Source organism: Dermacentor variabilis, chromosome 9 (assembly GCF_050947875.1).
Source record: "Dermacentor variabilis isolate Ectoservices chromosome 9, ASM5094787v1, whole genome shotgun sequence".
In the NCBI taxonomy this organism is placed as follows: Eukaryota; Metazoa; Arthropoda; class Arachnida; order Ixodida; family Ixodidae; genus Dermacentor; species Dermacentor variabilis.
Window position 1 is genome coordinate 20207792 of NC_134576.1, and position 13316 is coordinate 20221107.

General features: G+C 45.7%; 1 protein-coding gene across 2 annotated transcripts in view; it reads right to left on the bottom strand.

Moving 5' to 3' along the window:
• The window catches only part of LOC142592533 (uncharacterized), a 161022-nt gene that overhangs the window by 85821 nt on the left and 61885 nt on the right, over positions 1–13316 (bottom strand). Inside the window, exon 2 of one of the 2 annotated variants that reach the window (XM_075704013.1) lies at positions 12235–12444. The exons of the other annotated variant lie outside the window; for it this stretch is intronic. Coding sequence (XP_075560128.1) covers positions 12235–12444 — 210 coding nt within the window. The remainder of the gene's footprint in view (positions 1–12234; positions 12445–13316) is intronic. 2 annotated transcript variants of the gene reach the window in all.

The window sequence follows — 13316 nt, forward strand, 5'->3', positions numbered from 1 at the left end:
TTGGAGGAATTAGAGGGCAGTAAATGGGATATAATAGGGCTCAGTGAAGTTAGGAGGCCGAAAGAAGCATATACAGTGCTAAAAAGCGGGCACGTCCTGTGCTACCGGGGCTTAGCCGAGAGAAGAGAACTAGGAGTCGGATTCCTGATTAATAAGAATATAGCTGGTAGCATACAGCAATTCTATAGCATTAACGAAAGGGTGGCAGGTCTTGTTGTGAAACTTAATAAGAGGTACAAAATGAAGATTGTACAGGTCTACGCCCCTACATCCAGTCATGATGACCGGGAAGTCGAAAGCTTCTATGAAGACGTGGAATCGGCGATGGGTAGAGTGAAAACTAAATACACCATACTAATGGGGGACTTTAATGCCAAAATAGGCAAGAAGCAGGCAGGAGACAAGGCAGTGGGGGAATATGGCATAGGCACTAGGAATAGCAGGGGAGAGTTATTAGTAGAGTTTGCGGAACAGAATAATATGAGGATAATGAATACCTTCTTCCGCAAGCGGGACAGCCGAAAGTGGACCTGGAGGAGCCCGAACGGCGAGACTAGAAATGAAATAGACTTCATACTCTGCGCTAACCCTGGCGTCATACAAGATGTGGACGTGCTCGGCAAGGTGCCTCTGCAGTGACCACAGGATGGTAAGAACTCGAATTAGCCTAGACCTGAGGAGGGAACGGAAGAAACTGGTTCATAAGAAGCCGATTAATGAGTTATCGGTAAGAGGGAAAATAGAGGAATTCCAGATCAAGCTACAGAACAGGTATTCGGCTTTAACTCCGGAAGAGGACCTTAGTGTTGAAGCAATGAACGACAATCTTGTGGGTATCGCTAAGGATTGTGCAATGGAAGTCGGTGGTAACTCCGTTAGGCAGGATACCAGCAAACTATCGCAGGAGACGAAAGATCTGATCAAGAAACGCCAATGTATGAAAGCATCTAACCCTACAGCTAGAATAGAACTGGCAGAACTTTCAAAGTTAATCAACAAGCGTAAGACAGCTGACATAAGGAAGTATAATATGGATAGAATTGAACATGCTCTCGGGAACAGAGGAAGCCTAAAAACAGTGAAGAAGAAACTAGGAATTGGCAAGAATTAGATGTATGCGTTAAGAGACAAAGCCGGCAATATCATTACTAATATGGATAAGATAGTTCAAGTGGCTGAGGATGTCTATAGAGATTTATACAGTACCAGTGGCACCCTCGACGATAATGGAAGAGAAATTAGTCCAGAGGAATTCGAAATCCCAAAGGTAACGCCGGAAGAAGTAAAGAAAGCCTTGGGAGATATGCAAAGGGGGAAGGCAGCTGGGGAGGATCAGGTAACAACAGATTCGTTGAAGGATGGTGGACAGATTGTTCTAGAGAAACTGGCCACCCTGTATACGCAATGCCTCATGACCTCGAGCGTACCGGAATCTTGGAAGAACGCTAACATAATCCTAATCCATAAGAAAGGGGACGCCAAAGACTTGAAAAATTATAGACCGATCAGCTTACTCTCCGTTGCTTACAAACTATTTACTAAGGTAATCACAAATACAATCAGGAACACCTTAGACTTCTGTCAAGCAAAGGACCAGGCAGGATCCCGTAAAGGCTACTCAACAATAGATCATGTTCACACTATCAATCAGGTGACAGAGAAATGTGCGGAATATAACCAACCCTTATATATAGCTTTCATTGATCACGAGAAAGCGTTTCATTCTGTCGAAACCTCAGCAGTCATAGAGGCATTACGGAATCAGGGTGTAGACGAGCCGTATGTAAAAATACTGAAAGATATCTATAGAGGCTCCACAGCCACCGTAGTTCTCCATAAAGCAAGCAACAAAATGCCAATAAAGAAAGGCGTCAGGCAGGGAGATACGATATCTCCTATGCTATTCACAGCGTGTTTACAGGAGGTATTCAGAAACCTGGATTGGGGAGAATTGGGGCTAAAAGTTAATGGAGAATACCTTAGTAACTTGCGATTCGCTGATGATATTGCCTTGCTTAGTAACTCAGGGGCCCAATTGCAATGCATGCTCACTCTCCTGGAGAGGCAAAGCAGAAGAGTGGGTCTAAAAATTAATCTGCAGAAAACTAAAGTAATGCTTAACAGTCTCGGAAGAGAACCGCAATTTACAATAGGCAGCGAGGCACTGGGAGTCGTAAGGGAATACATCTACTTAGGGCAGGCAGTGACGGCGGATCCGGATCATGAGGCGGAAATATTCAGAAGAATAAGAATGGTCTGGGGTGCGTTTGACAGGCATTCTCAGATCATGAACAGCAGGTTGCAATTATCCCTCAAGAGAAAAGTATATAATAGCTGTGTCATACCAGCACTCACCTACGGGGCAGAAACCTGGAGGCTTACGAAAAGGGTTCTACTCAAATTGAGGAAGATGCAACGAGCTATGGAAAGATGAATGATAGGTGTAACGTTAAGGGATAAGAAAAGAGCAGATTGGGTGAGGGAACAAATGCGAGAGAATGACATCTTATTTGAAATCAAGAAAAAGAAATGGGCATGGGCAGGACATTTAATGAGTAGGGAAGATAACCGATGGTCATTAAGGGTTACGGACTGGATCCCAAGGGAAGGGAAGCGTAGCAGGGGGCGGCAGAAAGTTAGGTGGGCGGATGAGATTAAGAAGTTTGCAGGCATGGCATGGCCACAATGAGTACATGAACGGGGTTGTTGGAGAAGTATGGGAGAGGCCTTTGCCCTGCAGTGGGCTTAACCAGGCTGATGATGATGATGATGACACTTCATTGTCCGTTAGAGTCCATCAATCTGGCATGGTACGTGATATCGCTGTCACAGCCGGTTGTCCAATCCCGTCTCTTTCAAAAACCGAAGTAGTCCCTTCATCGCCTTCACCTGCGCTGTCTTCTGTCGGCGGCATGTGCAAATCGTGTCGAGGGACAATGGTCTAGTGTCAAGGTGCGCTAGTACGGATGCCAGGGACTGTCGCTGAACATTATATTCAGGACAGTCGTGCAGAATGTGTTCCAGCGTCTCCTCGCAAAGACAAGCATTGCAGAGGGCATTGTCGATCATTCCAATGCAAAATGAGTAAGATTTCGTGAAAGCCGCCCCTAGTCATAAGCGATAAAGCAGAGTTGCCTCTCCTCGACGGAGTCCAGTTGGCATATAGAGATGCATCAGAGAGGGCAGGTGGTATTGACGGTTGCTCCGGTTGGTCTGGCTGTTTGGTGTGCGCCATAGAGAGAGCGTGATGTCCTCTGCAAGCACTCGAAGTCTGCTGGCTGCGTCGGATCGTGAAAGCGGTATGGCCTCTTCTTGTGCGTCTTCAAGAGCTGCCCGAGCGGCATTATCGGCATCTTCGTTTCCACTGACGCCGCAGTGACTTGGCAGCCACTGAAACGTCACGTGGTGTCAGTACCGTTGTTGCTAGGGCAATTACAGTTCAGTGCAAACAAAAAGGGGTGTGAAATTTCTCTGCACGGCTCAGGGGAAACCTGCAGTCAAGGACGCTTCCTTGACCGCGGCAAAAATCGTATTTGTGGGATGCGTGGACGGAGCTCTCTTCGCAATCGTCCGCCCTATGAAGTTCAGCTCTGGCGAAAGTAAATCCTATTACAGCCGCGGCCTACACTCAGATAAACGCTTTGATTGCTTAACGTATGGCGCACCACCTATTAATAAAAATAAAGTAACGCAGATAAAATTGAGCCACCGGCTGGCCGCATCGAAAGCTCACCGGCAACAACTGGGCAAATGTTGTGCAGAAACCAATATTCTTGTTATCGAACTAGCTACATGCTTCAATTGCTATATGTTCCCCAAAGTATAAACAATAATGATGACGCGACCTTGTGGCAGAAGGCCGCTCGTTCATTGGTCTCCCTCGCGCCACGACGTTCCACTCTTTCTACATGAGACGTAACCCACACGTAACAGCCACAGCGAAGCCGTTCCAAAGTGAACCGGTAAGGAATACGGTCTCGGAATGTCAAAATAAACAAAAAACGATATGTGTAAATTGAGGAAACGGACCCTCACACGCAAAATGACTTGGGAGTGCGCTTATTACGTAAAGACAATTTGCATTTAACTGTGCCTTCTTTCTGCAGGATATTCCGACTCAGTACGGTTTTTACCTTGCTGTATAAGTGGATATTTTGTTCCCGAAATTGACCCAACAAATTACAACGTCAGACAGCAGGAAGGAATGATGACTGCTTCTCTTTCTTCAGAAAAATTTGGTTGCGAACGAAATCGCTTAAGGTGTAGAAAATTCTCTTTAGAGCATCAAAGAAACATAAAATGTGCATTTGAATACCTCCTTCAAGAATAATGCGAAGCATGAATGTTATGTTCACTCGAAAAGATCCTGGAGTGCACAGAAAACTTAGCTAGAAGAAAGATGCAAGGCGCCTGGTTCTGTTATATGACTTCGTTCTTTCCGCAGAAAAATATTTAAAGGGTGAAATGTACTGGCAAACATAAGACATCGTGGGTAATACGGAAGATTTATTTGTTCGACTTCTGTCATTTTTAGATATCCATGTACGCCCTATTTTGGTTCAAGAAGACAAGGGAGCTCACATTTTCTGGTATAAGGCAGCTTCTTTTGGCAGTGGTTATATTTCCGGCAGTTGAAAATACACGCTCTGAACTTGCGGATGAGGCTGGGATGCACATGTATTTTTTTGGCAAGTTCCGCCACTAGGGGAAATTTGGGTTCATTGTCCTTCCACCATTTAAGTGCGTCCATGTTGTGCCCCAGCTGAGGCTCGGAGAGGTATGCGTCAAGTTGAGCGGACGAGTCACTCACGCACGGCTGTCCATTAAACAGTATGTCGAGTGTAATTGCTTCGGTCTGGGTAGTACCCATCCCGCTTTATCAGCCGAAGGCGAGAGGAGATTTAACATTTCTCTAACATTGCTACGGGTTGCCTCTCTGGCATCTGGCTCCTCATACTGGAGGCATTTGTACCTTGGATCGAGAAAAGAAGCTCTGGCGTGCAGACACCGACCTCTGCTGGGCGTCCCAGTCCAAGGAAAATCGCCGAGATATCTCCATCCGAACTACTTCTTTGAAATTCTCGACTTGCAAGTCACCCGTGCTCTGAAGCTCTAGTTTCTTCACTACTGCTTTCGCCACTGGCCGAACCATGGAGACAGAGGACACCGTGTCGCTGCAGAGAATGGTAGTTGCAAGATGAAGAGGCTCAAAGACCTCACAAAGTTCACTGATTGCATTCCATTCTTGCTGACTGATCTCTAGGTTCTGCGCTTTTTTTTTTTGCTGTGACAATTGTTCGGTCAGCAAGAACACTTTGTAGAGCAGACCGATGCTTGATAAGCTTTGCAAGCATCTAGTAAGTCGAGCTCCATCTTGTCGGACAGCTTTGCATGAGGTGCTCTGTGGGTAAGCCGAGTAGCTCCTGCCGCATACTCAACTCATCGCTGTCGACGGTCGAATGCCTAAAGTGAGCAACCAATTTTTCGCTCTTCTGGCAGAGGCCATCGATCTCCGTGTTAGACAGAGCTTTTTTGATGCTCAGGTGGAGACTGTGCGCTGAACAGGTAACATCATTTGGCTCTAATATACCTTGCAGCGCATCTACAGCATTAATGCCATTAGATGCGTTATCAGTGACAACAGCCGTTACCTTGCCGTCCAACTTCCATGCCGAAATTATTTCTTGCATTCGCTGCGTGATGTTTTCTCCTGTGTGGCATTCTTGCATCTCCTCCGTTGCTAAAGTGAATGCTTGCGACTTCCACTCGCTGTTCAGAGTGTGCGCAGTCACTGTAATATATGTATCCTGCACCCTCGACGTCCAACAGTCTGTGGTGAGGGCAACAGTTGTGGCTGCGTCGATTTCAGACACTATCTTGTCTCTCAACTGATTATGCAGAAGTTTTATTCGATTTTTCAGCTTCGCAACTGAAGGTGGCCTATAACTTCCTCCACTACTCCCATAAAGTACCTAAATCCGGCACTGGCTGGGAATGCCAAAGGCAACTGGTTAACGGCGACCATTTTTGCTAGCGCCTGGTCAATCTCCTCCTGCCTTTCAGTGCACCTCTTCCTTCGTTTTCGAGGCTTAGGCGCCGCAGACGGCCCAGGATCAGCAGCAGAACTGATGGTTTCATTACCATCAGCCGGATGATCACCAGAAACTTCATCAATATCGCTTACACCCGAAGTTGGTGGCAGCCTGAAAAAAGTAAATATAATATGGTGGAATCCTCCCACGCCACTGATTAGGACAGTAATATAATTAACAGAGCTCCAAAGAATTTTATTGAATAATTTTTCACTAAATAATAGGTCTACTAAGTCTAACTCAAATTAAAGTTTGGTAATCATGTGTAAGTATCATCAACAAACTCAGTTTCTAAGGCAACCATCAAAAGGAGACAATTTGGGGGAATACTTGAGGCGAAATTTACTTTTTATAGTTTAACTGTGTGTCCTGAGCTTATAGCAAGCGTGAAAAAATATGTTTCTCATGGAAGCTATAGAATCTATTTCGCCAACAAAGCTATCAGTTAGGGCAGGTATCTGAAGCATTCCTCATTCAGAAACAAATTCATGGCAAGAAAACTGCTCTGAAGTACGTCCTCCTAAAGATATATCATCCAGAGAACAACGTCGTTTCGAAATGTTTTCTTGCTATTAATTTGTTTGAGAGTGACGAATGCTTTAGATAAAAAAAGCAAAGAGATCACGTTTGCTACAAAAACTCGAGTACCTAAACTTCGCATTCTATGAAGGGGTAATGGTGACGCTCGTGTCGAGTAATGGCCATGATACGTTCAAGAGAGTCAGGCGCGCAAAACATGATTTCTGGTATATTTTATGAGCTGGGTATACTCATTCTTCACTAGTACGACAAACTTCTTTAATAATAATTTTGATGGCCATGGATTAAACTACGTGAATGCGTAAGGAAACATTTATATCTCTCGAAGGCTTGCTGCGAAAAGCAAGTAATCCCTCGAAAAGACCCATTTCAATAGGTATTCGAATAAAACATTCTACTTACGAGTTGCGGTTTGCTGGCTTCTTTAGAAGTCCATGTTCATTCCGAAGGTACACAGCGAGAGATGAGGTTGACATATTAACGCGAAACTGCTCATTACAAACGCCACACTTTGCCGTGGTGCCGTCCGAAGATCTTTCGTCATGTTGCCATACCCAACTCCGTAACCTGCCCATCACTAGTCATGAAGCGATCGAGCACACCACTATTGTGTCTACAAGAGTAGGTGTGGGTGTCCGGACCCTGTCCGTCTGGACCATAGTTCGCCACTTCTCCGCATCATGAAGCAAAAGTGGCGCTTCGCTCAGTACAACGGTTCTCAGCGGCGCATGTCGCGTGGTACTTCTGGCAGACGGCGCGCAATAAATGAAGCTCGCAGAGTGAAAAACTCATCTGTAGCCTTCAGTTTGTTCAATGAGGAGATACTGGTCTCTGTTATTGCGTGTTTGCAAGTTTCAAAAATATGTTGAAGCTTCTACGGCGAAAAGGCGAGCGGCATTGCTCGCGGAAGCTCATATCTGATGGCGAATAAGTGGAGCCCGCACCAAAGAGTGGCGGTATTTCTGCTTCAGAAAAGATCAACGTACAAATTTATTTCTTCGCTCTGAACTACAAATCATTGGGGCCTAACGCAGCAGCGGACACTGCTTGTGGGTGAAAGACACTTTTAGGAACAGTTCTTCAAGAGCTATTTTACCGACGTTGTCGACTACGATAAGTTTATCAAAGATGCAATAATATGATGCTTCCGCTACATATCTATAATATGATGCCCTAGTAATCAAGGGCGAACAGCATTTGGGACTGTGATTACATCACGTCATTATTGTCAAAAAATCGTTGGAGAGATCAGAGCACCAAGCTGCGAATGAACCCTTTGCAGATTGCGACGTCAATATTTCTGTGCCGGCGCTTGCGGGGCTACTCGTCGCGTACATATTGCATCATGCTCGGTTACTGTATGTGGAAGTGGAAGGTTCCATGGCTGCTGCATTTTCTACATTAACAAAATGGTGGTTTTACATCCCGCTCAATAATTATAGATCGATTGGAAGCGTGTGAATTTCTGTGCAAGGAACTGACGGCTGCACCCTATAACTCGGGAGGAAAGGTAAGTTCACTTGTTCCTGAACTATTGCGAGCTACGACGTAAACAAATATAAGGATATAATACTACGCTTAAAAAAAGGGGGGACGACAGCAAGGCTTAATAACAACGGGAGTTGTAAATTCAGCACCAAGTGGAATATCCTTGCTCCAACCGGAGTTCTTACCCGCCGTGATGGTTCAGTGGTTAGGGCTGTGTTGCTGGCGATGAGGTCGTGGGTTCATTTATCTGCCATAGCGGTCGCGTCTTGAACGGGCCGGAATACAGAACGCTCGTGTACTTAGGTTGACGCCGATGCTAACCACAATCAGGGTACTCCGCAATGCCCCGCTACGGTGTCTCTCATAGCTATCTCATGTGATTCTGGACGTTGAACCTTATTTATTTGATATACCGAAAGTTGGCTGCAGGAAATATACGAAAAATATCTCAGTAGTTCACAGTATAAAACTCAAAAATAACTCCGCACTCGTTCAAAGCCTCTAAAGCTGCAAGGTTTTTGCATAGAAGCTGAAAAAAATGTTTCAGCACGTCGTGTTTTCTGAAAACATCACAAGTACCTATAAAACTTTGCTTGCGCTTGACATAATCGTATTTTAGGCATATCAGCGATATCTTCAAACAGCCATTTGAATTTCCTGCGCACAGAGGCTCTTCTCTACGTACAGACGACGACGCGTGCAGGAGAGCCATTCCACTGACTGCAGCGCCATTTTTTCGTCATGAGGCGCAGAAGCTGTGCACTACGCTCGGTCGGCACATCTACTCTTTTGCCACCGTAAAAACACAGTGCTATTTCTCCAGCGTTCTTCCTCCTTTTCTCCAAGCTGTTATACATGGTTCAACCGTATTTAGTGCACCACTTGCTAAACAAATTCGTTAACAAGAAGCCAAATTGAGAAGCCTCTCTTTTGCGTCCGATGGGAGCAGACGACGGACAGACAAGATAATAAAGCAGCTTCGCGCCACTCTCCAGTTCCAAAAGCAATCTTTTTTGTTCTTTTGTTGTTTGAAAAGAGTTGCAACTTAAATTGATCGTTTCCATCTGAGACTGGTTGTCCTGATTATCGGTGTCTTTAAATCCGGATAAGCGGATAACCGGTTTTCGACACCGGATTCGCCTTCCGATATCCGTCAAACCAGATAGCTGGTTTCACGGATATTTGCAAGCAATTAGCTACCACCGCATAGCTTTTGTGATTCCCGTTCATTCTTTATCCATGTCGGCATGGTTGGCAATTACTCATGGTCTCGGTCAATTTACGTGATGTCCAGTAACTCTCCTCCATGTGGTTTGCACTGCGCGAAATGCGCACAATCGCAGACCTTGTTCGAAGGCCGATCGTTTGATATCCATGTCAGTATCGTTGGGAACCGCGCATGGGCTGGCGAAGGATACGTGAGGTCACGTGACGCCCTTTCCCACGTTAATTGGCGTTCGGCTCTTGAGTACCGTCGCATAGCTTTTGCGAATCCCGCTCGTTTGATATCCATGTCGGCGTGGTTGGTTATTACCCATGTTCTGGCTAAACTTACGTGATGTCACGTGACTCTCGTCCACGTGGTCTGAAGTGCGCGAAATACGTACCATCGCAGACCTTGTTCAAAGACCGATCGATTGCTATTCATCTCAGTATGGTTGGGAATCATGCATGGGCTAGCGAAAGGTAGGAGAGGTCACGTGACACCCTTTACCACGTGATTTGACGTTAGCTACGTGTACACCATCGCATAGCTTTACATTTCCCCGTTCGTTCGATATCCATGTCGGCATGGTTTGCAATTACCCATGGTCTGGCTAAAGTTACGTGATGTCACGTGACTTCCACGTGGTCTAAAGTACGCGAAGTGCGTACCATCGCAAACCTTTTTCGAAGCCCGATCGTTTGATATCTATGTCAGTGTGGTTAGCGATCATGCATTCGCTAGCGAAGGGTACGTGAGGTCACGTTACGCCCTTTCCGACGTGGTTTCACGTTAACTACGTGTACACCATCACATAGCTTTTGATTTTCCCGTTCGTTTGATATCCATGTCGGCACGGTTGATAATTACCCATGGTCTGGCTAAATTTACGTGATGTCACGTGACTATTTTTCACAAGGTATTACGTACGGGAAGAGCGTGCCATCGCAGACCTTGTTCGAAGCCCGATCGTTTTATATCCACATCAGTGTGATTCGGAATCACGCAAGGACCAGCGAATATACGTGAGGTCACAGGACAGCGTCTATCACGTGATTTGACTTTCGCTACGTGCGTGGCATCGCATAGCATTCGCGGTTGCCGTTCATTTGACACTCATCTCACTGTGTTTTTGAATCGCATGTGGGCTTCCGAAAGTTACGCGAGGTCACGTGACATCCTTCACCACGTGGTCTAGCGTACCCTTCGCGGGTACTATCACAGAGCTGCTTCGAAGCCCGATCGTTCGATATCCGTGTCAATATGGATGACAATCAGGAATATGCCGGCGAATATTACGTGAGATCCTGTAACACCCTCTTTCATGTCATCTCAGATGCGGTACTTGGTTATAATCGCAAAGTTTGTAGAAGCTCGTTCAATTTGATATCCATGTCAACGGGCCTTGTAAAAAACAAAACAAAATGATTAGAGGTCACGTGACGCTCTTTTCAGCTGTTTCTATCAGCTTAGGAATCACCAGTTTGTTGCTGGATGCCCTTTGTTTCAACGCATGCCAGCAAAGCCATCAAAGAGCTACGTTTTGCATGAGCCTGTTAACGGCACTAATATAATGTCCATATTACTGCGACATTTCGATGATATATCGCGCGGGAAAGGCATTTCATTAGTCCGACGAAAATGCCCTACAAGAAAGCCCTTCAGTTTTGCTTGGTCGGCGCAAAATTACAAGATTTCGCTATTACTTTGATCTGCTATAACACTTCCGCAAAAGCATCTTCGGATTAATTCACGGGCGTTAGGATTAAAATACATGGCGCGTAGACTATTTTATATGGCGCTGTGATTAAATTGACTTACGCTTAGAATAAAATAGCTGGCGCTTGGAATATGTTCAGGGGGACGACCTGTGGTACTATTTTAGAGAGCACAGCAATTAGGAAAGATAAATTTGAAGAACGAAAGGTAAGGAAGGAGACAGGAAATCTGGCTTGCGCGAGCGGCTGCAAAATAACCACAAAAGACTAACAGAAGAGAGAAAAAGGTAATTTGTGCAGACGTACAGATGCACAAATACCAGGGTATACTGGAATATCCGGCTATCCGAATATCCGGTTACTAATAACCGGATAACGAACCGAATAACCGGTCACTCCGGTTATCCGGTTTTCAAATTCGAATAGACGGCAAATCGAATGACCGGATAACCGGTTTTCCCGCAAAACCGGTTTGATGTTGCTGCACTAGTGGTGGTGGTGGTACTAGGTTCTCCAGGCGCCGGAGCTACCACTGAACTCGGGTAGCCGACGAAAGCGAGGCGTCACCATGTTCATCTTTCACGTCGGTGAAGTGCCGGTGAGTCCAGAGTTTTCCTCGTCGCCAATCGTTACGTCTCTATAACCGTGGTTGGCTGCCGACGATTTACTAACTCAAACAGGTACTCAGACGTAAGAGCCAGCACTGGCGAGGCGTTCGTTCCGTGAGGCGTGCTCGTGCCAAAACCACCAGTGCATTCACCCGCACACTTCGTCGTTGTCGTCGTCTGGCGACATATCACAGGCATAACTTGGTATCGCCTACCGTAGAACAGGGATCATTGGGGATCGCTGGGAGATGCCTCAGTCCAATTTTATGCATAAATATAGGCTGTTCTGGATAATCGTGCTGGAATCAAATGATGCTTTAATGTTCTCATTGCAACAAACGTGCGTCGTCAAGATCACACTTCCTTTCATAAAGCAAACGTTTTAACCTTTAAATGCCTACTTTCCTAACTTTCAAAACAGCAAAGTAGCGTCTTCTCCCGGATTTCCGTGATGATGATTGCCTGACGTATGCACACGGAACACATATTCAGAGGAGGCTGGCATGAAAACACGTTAGCGTTAAAATTCAAAATTCCAGCAAATACGCATATCACAAATACCAGCAGCTTCCTCATTGACTTACCGAGGGCTCCGGCGTCCTTTGAGAAGTTGTGCGCGAGTAGGGGCATCTCTAATTTACATGGCTTCCTTTGTTGAGCCTTGCACTGATGCTGAGCCCAGAAAGTGACCAACACAGCTGCTACGAGTGCACCTAGAACCAGAGGCGACAACAGCTGCAGCAGCCACAGCAGGTAGCGCACCCCATTTCTCTCTGCACTGTAGGATACCTTTCCTGCCAAACAAACAGAACAGAACTGTAAAGCACTTTTAGAAACAGCTCCTCGTTCATCAATCGCACCAAGCAACCACCACGCATTCAGGGTGCGGCTTTATGGGTGTCAGGTCTTGCGCGTTGCCTCATACTTGCAACCTAGTGCCGAAGACGATTTATCTGATTAGACGATAACACCTCACGAAGTATGTGGACACGCGAGAATCTGTTTCGTTCACAGTTTCAACAATGCCGTTGATCAAAGCGTCATTGATTAGCTTGAAGTCTTTTCAGATAATTTCTTCCCACTTACTTCCGTTAACATCAACAACCTATGCACCATACTCAACGCTGGGATTACGCACTGCAAGACAGCTTTCAATACAACAAAGCTCCATAGAGTAAAACGCAGGACTCCGCGAGTTACTCGAGAAATTATTGAGCTCAGCAGAGTGCGATGTTGGATACGTTCGCTTGTAGCTGGATCGGCGTACTGTGGCGCAAAGTAAAACCGAACATTAGAGCGAAAAACAGACAAAGCGCCAAAAAAAAGCACTCTTCCAGACTTTTTCGCGACTCCCTCATGTAAAAGCACTGCACGTAGGAATAAGACGGAAACACAAGTTGACAGGACAAAGCACGACTAACAACTGTCTTATCTTGTAGCTCAAGCTGAACATGGACAACAGAAAGGCACATCTGACACACACAGCGCTAACTATCAACAATAGATTTATTTCCATTTCTCGTCGCACATTGGGCAAACAGGTATACGCATAAATGATTCGCTAAGAGCACACAATATGAAAGTAAACAACGTGGCCGCCGACGGCTTTCTTAGCATCTATTGCCAGAGTGGCAAATGCAAACCTCGGTTGAAAGAAACAGTCATC